Consider the following 16,915-nt stretch of genomic DNA (forward strand, 5'->3'; position numbering starts at 1 on the left):
TTGGAAACCGCTGCTTTTAAAATCTGTATGTCGAGTGCATGGCACCTCAGCTATTTCACTTGCTCGCAGACAGCAGCCCCAGTCCCACTCCCCAGCTCCCGTTGCCCCCAGCCCTGCTCTCCGGCCCCGCTCTCCTAGGCACGGCAGTGCATTTTTCTATGTGTAGTTGCCCCCCGCCCCGGCTCCATCCTGGCACCGTCCGCTCCCAAACCCCTCAGAGGCTACTGCAACAGATCCACAGAAGCTCTCACTCCTGACCTGGGAAATCCCCTTAACAAGAACTGGTTTTATTTAACAGAGACAAACCCACAGGGGAAATCTTTTCCAATGCATACCTGGTGGTGCTGTCTCCTATTTTATTAATATCCTACAGTTTTTAAATGTCATACATAAAATTTTTATACTTTTTTATGTAAAATGTTAAAACGGATCTTTACCAATGGCAAAGAAGCCCACCATCTTTCTAACACAACCCAGACAGAATTCAGGTTACAGAGCTGAAATGGGGAGAGAAAGGGCAGCAGCAAAGGACAAATCACAAGAATCTCTAAGACCGATAGCACTGGAAAATGAAACTCCACCAGCAAATGTACTTGTACACCCCTTAGGGTACAACACACTCAAAGAAATGTGTTTATCCTAGACTACACTATAGAATATCAGTAAAAATGGAGTCCATGAAGTCTCTGGGACAAGAAGGACAGCCTAGCAAAAGAGTTTGATGCTCTCTTGGATTTTGTAGGTCCTGGGCTTTATCTCTGTAGCCCCAATGCATTCATTTCGATTCCAGCAAATAAGCTGTTTCAGAGCAAGAGTGCTAGTCCTTGGGCTGAGCCAAAGGGTCTGTGTTCCAATCTGGGAAACATGAAAATCCCTATTGTGCTGTCTCAGGCAGACTGCAAAGCTGATGTTCCTTGCTAAGTAGCGGTCCAAATCTTAGCTGAAATATCTAAAAGAGCCCCGCTATTTAACAGCAACAAAGATTTAAGCCAAGCACCTATATTTCCTAACAGGAGGCTTTCAGATGGCTTGGGAAGGTGCCCAATCCTCACATGACCCTATGAGGATGCTCTGCTGAAGGTATGAAACATAAAGGTCACTGGTTGCAAAGTGGTACTCAGCCCCACTCAGTTCCTACAGAAGAAGGACTAGAGATGGACAGGTCGGGCTGCATGTACTGGTAGGAGTGCTTCTTATTTTTATAAAGGAAAACTGCTGAAATATTTTCATTCAAACCTTGAAGCTTGGCTTTTCTATGAAAATGTACCGTTTGGGTTTTAATGTGCTGACTGCCTCTGTTACAGTCCTGGGCAGCAAAAGGAAGGTAGGCTATTAACATCAGAGCAGGACAAGGTCAGAGGCCATTCACTCTGGGAAGGACCTGCTTTTTGCCCACGAGCTACACAGGCATGGGGAGCAAGTGGAGGCACTCAGAGCGGAAATTAAATGGGAGGGAAAACCTGGGCATGCAACTGGAGCAGAGAGAGAAGTGTGAGGGAAAAGGAGGCCAGGAACCACGGGTGAGGCTGCAGTTCTTTAATGAGAAGGAAAACTTCTCTTGCCAATGTGCTCATTTGTTTCTTGTCCCTAATGTCAAAACGAAGGCCAAAGGAAGATGTCGGGGTGGGACGGCGGATGGCAGCAGGGTGCCTGTCCCGTGTAGCTGCCTGGCTTACCCCAAAATGCCTGGGCCTCAGCAGGCCTGCAGAGAACCGGTACTGAGCTGGGCAGAAGCACTTAGCCCCTCTGCTGCTGTTTCCCAGCCTGTCATCCGCAGGAATTTCAGAAGCCCCTGGATTCCAGGCCTGCATACACTTCCCGCTGGCCTTTCCGGATGGGCTGTGGGAAGAGCAGAGATGTTAGTTAGGGAATCCTTATTAACACACCCTCAAAACACCACCAGAGTCTTGGTCCACACAATAGGCAGAGAAAACCACAACAGAGGGAGCAGGCGTAGTGCTGCTCTGGTAGCCTGCACCAGAAGCTGCAGTTCTGCTCCCAACTCCTTGTGTCAGCACCAGCAGAAGGGGCTCCACCCTCACCACCTTTTTCCTCCACTCCTGGGAAAGCCTGGAGGTTGACTGGATGCTTCTTCAAAGGAGCAAAAAGGGTAAGTGCTACAGATTCCCGGCTCTGGCTACGCCTCCCCAGCCAGCAAAGAGAGATGAAAAAAAAATGTAGGTTCTCCATACCTCATAGTCTGGGTTTGGAACAGGGGGAGGACGCTGCATCTTCTGACCTGCAACAGAGGTAAAGAGAGGTCATCCTTGGTGATGATTCCTGTAAGACAGCATGAGGGACTTTCAGGGAGATGATCCCACGGTAATGCATAGCATGGGTCAACTTGCATGGCTTTATTATGAGCTTAGAGCTTTTAAAGGCCCAACTGCTGCAGGCAGGAGGCCTTATCATTATTTCGGAGGAAATCAGCTTTCTTTTAGAAAGGGTAAATTTCTGGCTTTCCTGGCTGGGAAGAAATACTTCAAAACAAGGCGGCCCCATAAGCAGAGGCCTGGGCCACAGCTCCACGATATGGATACCAGATCTATAGTCCTCTGCCTCAGCAAGCTGCACAGGCACGAGCACATCATCACAGTTCTGTTGAACCCAGCACACGATATGCACAGTAAGCACACAAGAGGGAACTTAGACATGCCGAAAGAGGCACATCAGCTTTGTGGAAGCAAGGGGAAAAGTGGCGATGCCTGAACTGCACAAAGCCCGGCTGGTGAGCACTCATGGTACTTGTCTGACGGGCAGTCTCCTGGCACAAATGTCATCATCAGCACTTCTTGAACGAATCCGAACCAGCATCGTGAGGTCACCACCCTGCATCACTTTACCCCAGCATTTATAACCCAGGAGCCCCACTGCTGGACCCACTGGGTCACCAAACCATGGCCCCAGAAATGAAAACGTATAGTTTTAATAACACCACAATTTCTAATCACATCTTCTGTGTGCGGGCCTAATAACTGGTCTTTGATTGCCTGAGACAAGCAGCTGAGCGGGCCAGGGCCAGGCTGGGTTTGCAACTACACTTGCAAGCTGAGCATCCGCCGTACAGAGTTTGCTTCAGCACAGAGTGGACGCTGCTGCGCAGCAGCCTGTGAAATGGTTCCCTATGCGCAGGAAGCCTTTGACACAACACGGTAGCCACACTCATCCCCTACAAGAAGGCAGCCCGGAGCAGGAGATGTGGCAAGCAGGAGTGTTGTTTGGTGAGGTCTTGGAGGCTTGGGGGGAACAGAGGACGCTCAGTCACTCGGCAGGGGCAAGCGCTTAATTTAGTGCTTAGCGGACATCACGGAAAGCAGAGATGCCTGAAATGGCTCTTACCTCGTGGCCGACTGCCAGCACTAGCACTCGCTCTCCCCTTCCTGTCTTTGCTGAAGTAATAGACCAGAATCAGCACCCCGAAGGTGATGAGAAGATCTGCAGTGATGATCCCTGTCACTGCCAAGGCATCCAGCTCCTCGCAGTTTGCACACACTGCCAGAAGGAGACATGAAGGTGCTCAGAGATGGGCACCCTTCCTTTCCAGCATGGAAAGTCCAGGCCTCACTAATCTGCTTAGTGCTAGCAGAAAAGATACAGTTCTGGGTGGGAAGGAGAAAAGAGCAAACAGAGAGGAAGGGGGGCGGCAGAGGCTGTTCTATCCACCCCGCCATTTCGGTCTGCAAACAGGCACAGACCAGGGACTGGTGTGTGCAACCTCCTTCACTACCCTCTGCTGTTTGCATGGCCCGAGCCAGAGGCTGCAAAACATCTCCTAGATCATTGCTCTCCTCTGCCTATGCTGGAGTCTAAGTCCTGAATGCAGAGCAGCTGCCCAAACTTCAAAGGGCTCAGAGGCTTAAATCACTCTGTCAGGGTGGGGGTAAACTCCCCCTGGTTGATGGGTCATAGAAACCAGGCTGTGTGCTCCAGATGGGAGGTTTCCACTCTGCAAGGTAAGAAATGCTTCTGGCCTTTGTGACAGACATTACTCTTGCCCTGTAGCATGGCAGAAGCCCTATAAAAAAAGATCATGTGCTGTGTACGTGGGAACCATTGACATGCAACAAGCTTGAGGACAGAGGAAGGGAAAGGCATAGAGAGCAGGGAGATTCCTTTTGCCAAAAACATACTCTTGCACTCTTTTAATGCCCACACAGTGCTGGAAGGGCCTCAGCAGAATCGCATTCACCCAGCCCAGCAGCACTGAAAATGGGGTCTCAGGTCCTAATACCCATCACTGAAATGTATAGAGTTTATCTTTAGCCTGTAGACCGAGTGTTTTTTCACTCACCTCTGGCGTTCAGGTACATTTCATACTTCTCTCCACCTGCTGAACAACTCACATTGACAGGAGAGCTGTCATGATTCTCTATAACATAGTTTTGCTCCTTGTTGTCTTGTTTCACCCCACTTAACTCCCAGAGTATAGGGTCTTTGCTGGAGGGACACCTGATTGTCACCGTGGTTCCGGAGATCTCCACCAGGAATTCTTTATTGGAAGGTGGGCCAATGAGAAGGGAAACCAGCATTACAAATGGCTTCTGAGCAGGCTTCCCTGCCCACCCTTGATCCCACCATGACACTTTGCTCTGCCAAATCTTTGATTTCATGGTATAATGTAAATTCCCTGTGTATGTGTCTTATGCGTGCATGCTTTCCTTTAGTTTTTTACACTGATTCTTTGCACCACTGAATGGTATCAAAACACCATCGCATAGCGTTCAACTTTGTGTCAGAGAGCCTGGCCACCTGCCATTCATTGTTCTCTTTATCCATATGCTTGCTGCTCTCTGCAAATGGCCAACCCTGCTTGGAGACCACTAACAGTAATTAGGGGCAACTGACGACAGCCAGTTTTTCAAATCAGTGAGATCAGTAACAATTAATGAACAGGGAATGTTTCCTGTCCTACAATATTTACAAAATTCAAATATTTGCATTTGACTTTTTAGTCCTCACTTGTGAGGCATAGTTGGTCTTTTTATCATACTAAATAGTTAAGAATGCTGGTAAAATACACTTACCCTGCTGAGCTGTGGTGCCAACTACAAAAGAAAGAACAGTAAGTGTTAAGTAATTTAGCTGCTGATATCATACACTTTTCCTACTTGAAGGATATCCTTTCTGAACTAAGCTGCTTGAAAGAGATGTTTCTACTCCTCTATTTGTGCTAAAGGCATTAGAAACATTCTGTTAGCTGAGACAGGATGTTGTTTTGCAATGAAGCCTTTTCCTTTGGAAGCCATCTTTAGCACGGACTAAGGCAGAATGGAAATTTGAGTAATCTTCCGACCCAGTTTAGAAAAAGCGTTATTGCAAGCTGTACACCCAACAATTTTGCTTTATTATCATGGACCAAAGACTGCTGGGAAATCATGCCTGCTTTCTGCAGTAAGAACCATTGTCCTCTGCAGGAGTGTACTCACTGGAGGATTGGTCCCTGACACTTGATTTAACTCTGTAAAGCAGTTTATCTGTGTGATTTTTCTCTCGGTAGGAAACAAGTAGCTCCATTGAAGACTCTGGAGCTGGAGTACTATAGAAACAGTTTTTAGGAGGTCTGAATCAGACTTGTGATTTGCTTTAAAGACATTTGTTGATAGAAAGTAAGTAAATAAAGGAATGACCTGGATACATATGCTCAGCGCTGTTGTCTCATCCCAGGTAATTCTTGCTTTACAATAGGAGTTACTTGTAACAAAATTGTAGATTTGAAACTCCGCAGGCATAGGACTTGGCTGGAGAGAAGGTGATTTGATGCTTTTTTCTTTATAGAAGATGAATTTAAATTTGAAAAAAGAACAAGCCATTGCTAAACCAAATGTTTTCAATCTTCTCAACGAATAGCAGTTGGTATTTGCAGCACATTGGCAGAGTAGCTGTACTCCTAGTATAGTATCTTTTAATTATCTTTCAAACTTATCTCTCATAGTTACCAGGGGTTTTTTATAGTCTTTACAGATAGTCTGCACTTCATCCTAAACCAGCTTTCTAAATGCTGGTCAGTTCAAACTGGTACCATGGAAATTGCTACTGCTCCCATGATATCACCATGCATTGGAACTGAAGTTAGTTACCCATGATCACAAAATGGATTAAGAAAAGTGCATGAATAAAACGTAAAAACAAAATTAAAACCACAGAACCTTATCATTCACATTGCTGCAGAAAGCAGTGCATCAAACTCCAACCCTGCTGCATGACATTTGGAGACCAGGCATCTTAGTGAATCAGCTAGTAAGGAAAAATTCACTAGGGACCTTAGGTTCTTTTCTCCAGCCTGAAAGCATCGGATTCCCATTTCTCTGTCCCTGCACTCTGAAGGGAATGCTCACTCTGGAGAGCAGCAGCTCTACAGGCACTGCACATGCCAGTTGCACATGTGGCTGCAGGTACTTTGCAAAACCGGTCACGCACCCTGATGCCTTCTCCTCTGCAGCCCCTGGGCAGCCACCCTCCTGGTCCCTGTGGGCTTCTGGCCAGCTGTACTCACCCATGCACAGTAGGAGTCCCAGGAGAGGCAAGGACTGCTCCAACCTCATCTTCGTATTCCTCCTTCTCTTGATCTTCTCTATCACATCAGATTGGCATCACTGAGGCTGGCTGTGAGGGAAGAAAGAAGACATTGCCTTTCAAGTTCTCTCTTACAAGAAAGAGGCCCAAGATTTTTTCCCGGAATTGTGTACAGCAATGAACTGAGCAGTGCTGGGGAGACTCACTGTTTCCAGTGAAACCTGCAAGCAGGCAAGACAGACACAGAAGACGTTTGGTAAAATGAGCCCATGTCAGGAAGTGCGGAGGCTCAAAACGTCTTCACAGAACGTCATTGACAGCAAGGGGTGGCTGCTCTGCACCAGCCCAGTTTGAGTTTCCGGAGACCTGTTGTAACTGCCCAAGGAGCAGCAGGAGAGAGAACTGAGCCTGGATCAGATTTGCTGTCAGGACCTTCCTAACAACTTTTCAAAGTGAGCGCTTCTAAGTTCGAACTACTGCAAGCAACTTAACATAGCGAGGGAATAAACAAGGGAACCAGAAATGCTACAAGAAGCTCAGCACCTAGAAACACCGTATAGCCAGCAGAAATGAGCCTGTAAGTGCCAGGCTGTAAAACCTGGGGGGTTTAGTCACTGATGATGCAATCTAGACTCTGCTTTTGTTATTTTGCTCTAACAGAACCCATTTATTCCTGCTGCCTCTTCAAGAGTGGCGTTCACCAGCTCCTCACCCAGACTTGCCTGTCCACACATACTGACAGTGCGGAGCACAGCAAAAGCGGTGGCTAAGTACCACAAGCCTGGCTGCAAGCCTCTGACCTGAAGCTAACGCTCTGCTCCCGACAGATACTCAATGACATGCTCTCCTGCTAGGAGGGAACTTGCTTAACTGTGTTGCTGTTTCTCTCCAGTTTCAATACGAGACTGCAAAAGCTAGTCTACATTTTCATGCAGCATTCGTTCTCACGTTTTGAATGGCACCTACAACAAAATCAGCTTTATTTCTTTAAATGACATTTAGGCTCGTCTATTCGCCAGTCTAGCAGCCCTCTCAGGGGGGAAGGCCGAGGCTGTTTGGAGTAAGCCTGTGTCTCGCAAGCTGCCGAAAGCAGAAGGGAACATGGTGCCGCAAAGCCGTCCCGAAAGCCTGAGACATGCTTCCGTGCACAGCCGGGAGGAGTCCAGACCTTGTGCTCAGAAGACACCTCTGGACTCAGAGGACACTGCTCAGAAGACACTGGCTCACCCGGCGGCTTTGCAGCGCCTCTTCTAACGGAGCTCCCCGTGCGCTGACTTCCCGCGGGGTCTGCAGCCCGAGCAGCAGCGGCCTGGTTCCACTAGAGGGGGCTCCTACCCCTTCCAGCGCTCTGCTCCCACGCCGGCTGGCTCTTGCCAGATTTGGACGTGGGGCGGGCAGAGACCTCCACACCTCCACGGGACGGGGGCAGCGGCCTTTCCAAGCTTTGCTTCCAACAGCGGTGCTGGCATGAACGAAGTGGGAACGCACCGTCTTTCCCCTTCCCTCTGCTTGAAGCCTACAGGGGTGGCAGAGCTGCTCATAACGGCTGTGAGGATTTGAGGGCACGCGTCCCGAGCAGACCTTGCGACGCCAGCTGACGTTCCCTTCTTCCACGAGGACGCACCTGCCGCACACATCTCGAGGGACTCCTTTCCAGGTGCCTGGGAGGGTGGAGATGGCTTCTTGCTCCTTCCCAAGAGCTCACCATGTAATGACATGGCTAATGACAATGTTGTAGGCCCTTATTTCGTTTATTGAGGCGCTCTCTTCAGCTGTCCGATCTTTTTTTTACTTATTTCTGTTTCAAAATGAAAACTCAGGAATTTTTGTTACTAGTAAGGGTGCCAGGGCATGGCCTTCTCTTAACAGTTGGGGTCAGCACGTTTTGAAACGAGATGTTGAAAGTTAGTGAAAGTCTGCAAGTAAAGAGCAGAACAGACCCTCTTCCCAGACCTGTGCATTACACAAATGTCGTCTTAAGTGAGAGCCAGTGGTGGTGTTACGTGGCCAGAGTGGCCAAAGTGCAGTTACAGCAAGAAACACACTTGTCCTACTGGACTCTGCATGGGCTGCCTGAGGATAAGAAGTTGCTGCTTTGCAGAAAGACGATCGTAGGAGGTGGCAGGAAATTGGCTGCTGAGCACTGCCTTACAGATACTCAAAACAAAAATCTGAAAAGGCAAAAGAATCCTCTGTTTGCAAACCAACCAACCAAAGAACCCCAGCCTAATAAGTGTTTATGATGGCAATGAAAGCATAGATGTTTTGGAATAGTAACTGAGTAGAAATGTGGGGAGATGCAGCGATGCAGGGTTAACACATGGCTAAATTATTCCCACGAAAACGGAGATATCCAGTATCTCAGAGCTATTAGCAGAGACATGTTAGCAGAAACAAGATTCTCTGTGCTGTTCCATGGACAATCCATGAGACTGATAGCCTCGGTGCTTTTTTACATTGCCAACTTTGTAACTTGAAGTTTAAAAGTTAAAAATAAATTCAGTATTCCCCTCAGAAACTGCTGCAAGCATGTTACAACAGCAGATGGGAGGAGAGATGTCCACATGGTTGCTCATTGGCGGGAAGTCTGAGAGTCCTGCTGCTGTCCTCTTTCCATCAAAACCTTGTTCTGGCCAGTCCGGACATCCTCTTTTTGTGTCACAGGTAATCCAAAACATGCCAATTGGAGCCCATGCTGCTGCACAGCAAGACTGCCTTCACTCTGCACCTTAGCTCTGAGCTAAAGGGAGTCCTTCAAAACACCTGGAGGTTAGGGCATCCTCCCCATCCCTGCCTTGGCACCACTGCGAGGGAAATTAGCATCAGTCACAATGAAAGTTCATAACCTGGGATGACTTCTTGGAACTAGACCATGGACCAAACACAAACACAGCCACAGCCAGCATCAGGTTCTGCTGTTAAAGTGATTTATAGTCTTCAAATGCAAACATCCTTATTTTGCCAACCCACATGCACATCTCAGTTTCGTGCTCTCACAACTGCCACGTGCCTCCAGGAAAATATTTTGTGTCGCCCTGAGATCCTTTCTCTAGTACCTTGTGCTGCTTGTGAAGCACAGTGGGGTTTCCCCAGCTGTGCCTGGACTACCACCGGGCTGGACTCATGTCCAATGTAATAGTCTTTTGACTTTTCCAAGAACGTCACAAGTCTCCCAATTCTCCTGCAGGATGGCTACAACCAAGTAACATTAAAATGATCACTTCATTTTACTGTGGGTAGCTGTGTTTCATAGGACATTTCCATGCTCTGGATGTGTGCTCACACTGCTGCAACAGACTGTCTGTTTTGGGTTGCTTTTTTTGGATTGTTTGCAGGATTTTGCCAAACAAACGGCCCCTCATTCCTTCAGGCTATCCGTAAACACCTTGAGGCAAATTTTCTTTGAGGAGCAAAATTACCTGCCAGGAGAGGGGAGGGGTTTCAAGTGGAAGCTGGGAGGAGGGATGATTGCAACACAAAAGAGCAAAGGAGTATGGGAAGCAGAAGAAATTAATCTTACCTTGAAAATCTCTTTTACGCAGACATGAGCTGTGCTGGCCACACCTTGCCTTTCAGTGCAAGGGCAGGGAGTGCTCTCTGACTCCAGCGGGAAGGAGTGCTCACATTGCTTTGCAGACCAAGCTAAGAGAAAGGCATTTGCTCTACTGTGCTGGGAAGGCTTTGAGAAACTCATCTTTCATCCGGTTATCGAGACCCTGAAACGAATTTCTCTTTCCGGGACTGCTCAAGCTGTGGAGTACGGACTTGTCTTCCCAATGCATGGCCCCAGCTGGCTGGGAGCTGTGCTCTTTCTTGGGGTACAGCTCCGAGGTAAGGAAACCTGGCACTGTCTGGCCTCAGTTGCCATCTTGACTTTCCTCTTCTGATCCTTTCACTATTGTCCTCATTAAGGCAGCAACTTTATAGGAGTCTCAGATACTTGTGGACGATTGCTGTGATTATTTCGGTCCAGGGTTCACTGCAAGCGACACAAAGTGATTAAGTTTCTTCGACAAACAGGTTTAGGTGTGTGTTCAAGCGGAAGAAGAACACTGATCTCATTCTGAGCTCTGCTTACACATCTTTTTCTCTCCTGCCAGGAAGCTGGACTTTACTCCTAGATGGTTTTTTTTCACTATCTTTGTTACTAGACAATCAGAGATTGTTAAGCAGCACTGGGTTTAGATCCTTTACACAGCAACGATTCCAGATTGACAACAATAACCTCGCTTGAATTTTCTGTGGTTTATATCAATATACCTGGAATCTAAGAACACTGTGTCTTCCTCTCCCAAATGCATCATCAGACAGATACACTCGATAATCTCTCTTGAAAAAAGTATTTTACACTTATTTCCCACAGCTGTTCTTTTAAAGGAGTTTAAAAAGAAACAATTTGACACTGAATCTTTGGATGAGAAACAGGATCTCTGCCCATGAAGTTTTTCAAATGTGAACACCTTCAATGTTTTGGCATTTCAAATCTTTTCTCCTTTGAGAAAAAAAAATAATTTGGCAAGGAAGTCTTTGGTTATACATTATTTTCAAATACAGGAAATTTATTGATCGTCTGTATTATGAAACCGTATTTTACAACCCCAGATAAGCTTTTTTTTTTTTTTTGCTTGAATCACTCTGGGGTGAGTTAACTCATCTTCCTAAAGTGACAGGAAATTATTAATATTATCTTTTTTCTGCTGGGTTAGTTTGACCAGTGTGTAAAAGGAAACTAATGGGAGCACATGATCAGGAACAGGGAGGACTGTCCCTTTCAGCAGCAGCAGCAAGATTTTTAGCTCGGCACCGCTGTTTTGTGGAAAGGGACCCACTAACTTGGGGAGCTAAAGCGGACAGGCAAGCCACACAGCAATCGCAGGGAAAAGAGTGAGAATTTGCAGCACCACTGCTTTGGTAGCACCACTCTGCCAGAGTGATTGAACTCTGTCTGGAATGGCAGGGCAAGCCAGAGGACAACTAGGGCTGAGAGTGAGAGGCATCTTTACCAGCAACCCTTTGGTTTTCTTAGTTTTCATTTTTCTTCTCTCTGTGCTTTGATGCTCTCTCTCTTGCTGGTTGTCTCTTAGGGTAGTCTAACTCGATGGTAACGTATTTTTAAAGTGGCAGCTGTTGTGGTTTGGTTAACAGAGAATGTTTCTTTGACAGACAAATGCTGACAGATTTACCTTGAGGATTTCATGTAGAGTTCCTCAGCCTGACTACATTTGACTACAGTTGTCCAGCTGGGCTATTAACCTTCTAACAGGCACTTCGTGCATCAATAAGAGCAGTTTTCACCATAATGTGTGTGACAGTCAGGCTGGTAATAGAAAGTTTATAAAGGAAAGTTCTAGCATCGGACATAGAAATTGTTTATTGGGGCTCAGCAGTCCTACTTGGAAGGGCAGGACTGCTTTTCTGAAGAAATCTGCTTGGGGAATTGAGTGCAGTAGAGTGCACTCACTTTTGAAAATGTGACCCAGACAAGCACATGAAAAGTTACATGGTTTGGTGCCAGTCAGGAGCAAGCGTGTATTGAAGGAGGGGTGGCATTTACACCAGCCCTGTACCTCCTAGATGTCAAGTTTGTTCATGCCTGAAGAGAGACATTTCTCCCCCAAAACAGTCTATTGTCCCTATAGGCAAGTCCTTCTCAGTGGTCCTTTCTCAACCAGTTATCAAATCTGTAAGCGTTTACCTGTGCAGCCACAAAACTACAAAGAAAGCACTGTACCGGCAGTTCAGATGAATGCAAACTCCCTTGAAACCAGCACTGTGCAGCTTGCCTATCAACTGACAAAATCCATGAAGCACAGGGGATCTCTTGGATTCTGCACAGGCAGGATCACCTCCGTCACCTCATTACATCCGCGTGCTTAGACTGTCAGGTTAAGATATCAACAGGGATGGATAAGGCAGGCTCCTGCATAGACTAAATGCAGATAAGGAAAAGTGATGAGCTTACTCCTAGACAATACTTTTCTTTACCTCTAACCCCTGCTGTTTTCCCTGCAGCACTGCGGCCTGCGGCAGCCGTGCAAGTTCACACTTCCAAGGAGGTGGATGCTGTGAACGGCACTAACCTGCGGTTAAAATGCACCTTTTCCAGCAGCAGCCCTATTAGCCAGCACCTCTCAGTGACCTGGAACTTCCAGCCCGAGGACCTGAGCTCTCATGAGCCAGTGAGTGAGACCTTTACACTCCATTTTGCAGATGCACACTTGCCCTAACAAACCAGTCCCAAGGGTAAGCCCAGTGTCCGTGACAATTCCAAGTGTGGGCATGGGCAAGCACAGCTGAAATGCACATGTACATCTTGGGCCTCTTCTCTGCTACTCGTAATGATTACTCTGAGCAAGAAGGTTTTTTTACAGACCCTGGCTAAAGGAACATTGTTTATGTTTACTTTTGGGTAATCAGGGTTACTATATCCAGGCCCTCATCAAACCGTGTCTGCTTATACCACAGCTGAACGCTGTGTCTTAGCTGACATCCTGCACCTGACGCAACTTACAGAATGTTTTGCCTTGGCCAATGTGGCAGGGCAAGCAGGTAGTACTGCCTGTAACTGAAAGACTGCTGAACACAGCCTAACAAAGCCTCAGGCCGGAGCAGGACAGAGCTGGCACGGCTGCTGGAGCAAAGGCACTATCTTTTGAAGTGGTCTGAGAGTTCATGGGAGAGCGCCTGGGCCAACACAGCTGTCATCAACTTAGGCCACGTGCCTCAGCCGCTGCCACTCCATTTGCACGTGCTCCTTCCATCACAGAGACTGCACAGTGCATAGGAATGAGAGCTTCCTCTCTTTCTTCTAGGTATTTTATTACCTGAAGGAGCCCTACAAGCTGTCTGCTGGACGGTTCAAAGAGCGAGTCACCTGGGATGGGAATATTGAGCGCAATGATGTTTCCATCATTATCTGGAATTTGCAGCCCACTGACAACGGGACATTCACCTGCCAGGTGAAGAACCCACCAGATGTTGATGGCACAATTGGTGAAGTGCGACTCAGAGTTGTGGAGAAAGGTGAGAGGCCAAGAACCCCACCAGGTGTCATGCGAATTTAGATGGTGCGAAGCATTGGCAGGTCTTCCTCCACATTTGGGAAAATGTATGGAATAAATGGGATTATAAAGAGAAAGCATGAGGGTGGTTAATGGATACAAGGGAAAAAGGAGCCTGAGGAAAGGCTATCTTCAGGGATACAGGTTCCCAGCCTCATACCAAGAGCCCCCTGTGTGCCCCCCTTGTTCATTTATCGGTTTCTCTCCATGCAGTGCATTTCTCAGAAATCCACTTCCTGGCAGTGGCTATTGGGTCTGCTTGTGTTCTGATGATCATTGTGGTGACAGTTGTGATTATCTGTCGACATCATCGGAAGAAAGCGCAAGAGAAGAGGATCGAGGTGGCAGACACTGAACTGTAAGGACAGAGGAGAGAGAGGAAGGCTTCTGGGAAAGCTTGTCATATATATCTTTGTAGCTATTCTGAATCATTAGCTTGGACCTTACAATAAGCGTCCACAATGCAAAACTGCCAACACAATTAGCAATTATTGGCTGCTTACTTGCAGTCAGAACAGAGCCCCAGGATGAACGAGCTTTCGAGTCCTCATTTTGCTCTTGTTCTTCACGGTGGCTCCTCATTCAGAGAAGGACCCAGCTGGTGAGGTGGTAGTTGGCAGAAGATCACTCTGTTCTTTCCTCCATGAACCTGACACTGTGGTCACTGTATGTAGTATGCTTGTTATTTTATCATATAACTTCTTCTTATATGTTATGGATGTTGCATTTAACTCAGAACATGATTCTACTGCTCAGGATATCTGATGCTGATTTGGGCTTTTTTTCTTCTCCCTCGCCCTCCCTTTTTTTTATAACAGTAGAGAAAAGGAGAATCTGAAGATTGGAGAAGAAAAGGAAGCCAGTCCATTAGAAGACTAGAGGTCTTTGATGGTATATACAATACAGGTATCCATTCAAAGATTCTCTTCATGTCTTGGTGTTACTGCAGACTTTCTAAGACAGTTTTACTTAGGTATTTCACTTCTATTCACAGTCAACAGGTCATGGTAGCCATAAGCAGAAACAGCTGAGACCACAGTCACACTTTGCTCTTGAGGAGCCTTCACACAGAGACTGACAACCGAACAGGCAGTGGAGACAGAACTGCCTCTTAACTGTAGAAGAGATTTCTCCACCCTAGTGTTGAGGATCATTTGTAGGAAAGCTGTTGTTTCTGCTTTCCGTGATATGCCTGTTTTGTGGATAAAGAGGAATGAATTACTTTCCTTTCACCAGTTTTGAGTCTGCTTTTTGATTCATTTATTCTTTATTGTTTTAAAATGGCTACAGGAAGGCTGAAACCATTTCCAGATTTGCTGGCTTTGCTGAAACATTTCAGTGTAGTTTTTACCCCCTCAATATCTGAGATCAGCTGTTGCCTCTACTATTTTCATTTTCAACAATAACCCTGAGTAATGAATCTGCTTTGTTTTTCTTATAATCTTTCCTCTTAGGTACTTCTAAAGCAGATGGTGAAAGCTTGTAATTTTGGATGTTAGAACAAAGCTGAATTACAGATGCATCATGCTGCGAGTGTGGTATCCCTGCTCAACCTGAAATTCTTGCAAGGAAAGAGAATGACATTAACATAAGTTGTATATTTCCTTTGTTGAAGCAAAGGAGGAGGAACTTGCCCCATGAACAAGGACCTTTCCTTAATCTTCGCACCTGCAGAATGTGAAGCAAGCTGCTCTGAAGATTGAAAAAATGCCGAAAGATTTGAACAAAATGCCAAGATACCTGGCTGGACAGAGGTTTTTAAAGTGTCTGAGCAGACACACTCTTGCACCTTAAAAATCACCAGGTGCATTTATGTTGCCTTATTTTTCCTCCCTCAAAATCAAAATCCTCTCTGATGTCACTAAAATGAGGACTGACTGCATGAGGGATCAGAGCAGCAGCTAGTTGCTACGACGTACTTTAAATCTCTTTGCTACTTTAAATGGGAAGTATTACAGTTTGGGAATGTATGTTGTTTCTTATTAGGGATAATGTTTACCAGTGAGTGTGTTTTTCATATTGATCTCTTGCAGCCTCAGTAGGCTTTGTAACTACGGTAGCCGAAGACACTGCCTTCTGCTGTGCAGCACGTGGCCAGGCACGTCGGCAGCTCCCCTCCTTTTACCACTCTCGCTCTGCGGTACGTCCCAATGCTGACCTCCTTTCCCCTCGGCTTTCCAGCCCCGCTCCCTCCCTTCCCTCCAAGGGACCATGCCACTGCCAGGCGGGACGCTTCTTTCCGCAGTTCAGCGGCCTTACACCCACCATTGCAGGTGCCCTGAAACTTTGGCTGGCAGCAGCTGCTGGGTTCAAGCTCAGAGACTGCCCTGAGCAAGCGATGCTCTGGTGGTGTGCTGTCCCACCACCGTCTGGTGTGGTAGCATCACTCAACGGCTTCTAGCACGGTTCAGACTTCCAACAACAACGCCAGTATCCTGCTTTCTCTGGGTGCTGTTTATTGCCCAGGTGATCACCAGCGTGTACGTCCATAGACTTAGTCTCTCTAAGGCAAACAAGCTCAACATGACCCAGCAATGCGTGCTCACAGCCCAGAAAGCTCCCCTCTGGGGAGACCCCACCTGGAGTACTGCGTCCAACTCTGGGGTCCCCAGGACAAGACAGACATGGACCTGTTGGAGCAATTCCAGAGGAGGCCACGAAGATGATCCGAGGGCTGGAGCACCTCTGCTGTGGAGACAGGCTGAGAGGGTTGGGGTTGTTCAGCCTGGAGAAGGGGAGACCTTAGAGCCTCCTTCCAGTCCCTGAAGGGGCTCCAGGAAAGCTGCCAAGGGACTGGTGACAAGGGCAGGGAGTGACAGGACAAGGGGGGATGGCCTGAAGCTGCAGGAGGGGAGATTTAGATTAGATATTAGGAAGAAATTCTTCCCTGTGAGGGTGCTGAGGCCCTGGCACAGGTTGCCCAGAGAAGCTGTGGCTGCCCCTGGCTCCCTGGCAGTGTTCAAGGCCAGGCTGGATGGGGCTTTGGGCAACCTGGGCTAGTGGAGGGTGTCCCTGCCCGTGGCAGGGGGTTGCAACTAGATGGTCTTTAAGGTCCCTCCTAAACCAAACCGTTATGTGATTCTCTGAAATAAATGATTGAAACCATAGAGCTGTTACAGTATTTAACCAGCACCAAATCAAAACATCAGCCTGTTTGTTCAAAGAGTATCTTTATGACTTTATAACTCTACCTGTAATGTGCTGGGCACATTATCTGTTTGTATATTTTCGTTTTCAATCATGTGTGTCATAAATAAACACGCCTTGTGGACAGCAGTGACTGTGTTATAGAAGTGCTGTGACATAGGGACGTGCAGTCCTGCTGCACCCTCGGCACCTCA

General features: G+C 47.2%; 2 protein-coding genes across 7 annotated transcripts; one reads left to right on the forward strand and one right to left on the reverse strand.

Annotated features, from left to right (window-relative positions):
* Window positions 1-318: 318 nt before the first annotated feature.
* LOC129196176 (T-cell surface glycoprotein CD3 epsilon chain) lies at window positions 319-10,170 on the reverse strand. Of its 4 annotated transcripts, XM_054803175.1 has the most exons (7): window positions 6,720-6,797; window positions 6,494-6,603; window positions 5,025-5,045; window positions 4,292-4,489; window positions 3,340-3,492; window positions 2,193-2,239; window positions 319-1,839 (listed from the first exon to the last, which is right to left on the reverse strand). In XM_054803175.1, exons 2-7 carry the CDS (start codon window positions 6,540-6,542, stop codon window positions 1,783-1,785), a joined length of 525 nt encoding a protein of 174 aa, XP_054659150.1. In that variant the 5' UTR covers window positions 6,543-6,603; window positions 6,720-6,797; the 3' UTR covers window positions 319-1,782. The 4 variants fall into 4 exon arrangements, with proteins under 4 accessions (XP_054659150.1, XP_054659148.1, XP_054659149.1 ...); XM_054803173.1 differs by lacking the exon at window positions 6,720-6,797 and adding an exon at window positions 10,034-10,170 and having other exon boundaries at window positions 319-2,239; XM_054803174.1 differs by lacking the exon at window positions 6,720-6,797 and adding an exon at window positions 7,741-7,801 and having other exon boundaries at window positions 319-2,239.
* A 39-nt stretch (window positions 10,171-10,209) lies between these two features.
* MPZL2 (myelin protein zero like 2) lies at window positions 10,210-16,850 on the forward strand. Of its 3 annotated transcripts, XR_008574085.1 has the most exons (7): window positions 10,210-10,344; window positions 12,526-12,692; window positions 13,326-13,536; window positions 13,788-13,932; window positions 14,393-14,480; window positions 15,029-15,714; window positions 15,848-16,850. XR_008574085.1 is itself a non-coding variant. In XM_054803169.1 (6 exons), the coding sequence occupies exons 1-5, from the start codon at window positions 10,290-10,292 to the stop codon at window positions 14,451-14,453; spliced, it is 639 nt and encodes a 212-aa protein (XP_054659144.1). In that variant the 5' UTR covers window positions 10,210-10,289; the 3' UTR covers window positions 14,454-14,480; window positions 15,029-16,850. The 3 variants fall into 3 exon arrangements, 2 of the variants coding, with proteins under 2 accessions (XP_054659144.1, XP_054659145.1); XM_054803169.1 differs by having other exon boundaries at window positions 15,029-16,850; XM_054803170.1 differs by having other exon boundaries at window positions 15,608-16,850.
* The last annotated feature ends 65 nt before the right edge of the window (window positions 16,851-16,915 follow it).

This window comes from Grus americana, chromosome 24, assembly GCF_028858705.1.
Source record: "Grus americana isolate bGruAme1 chromosome 24, bGruAme1.mat, whole genome shotgun sequence".
NCBI lineage: Eukaryota > Metazoa > Chordata > Aves > Gruiformes > Gruidae > Grus > Grus americana.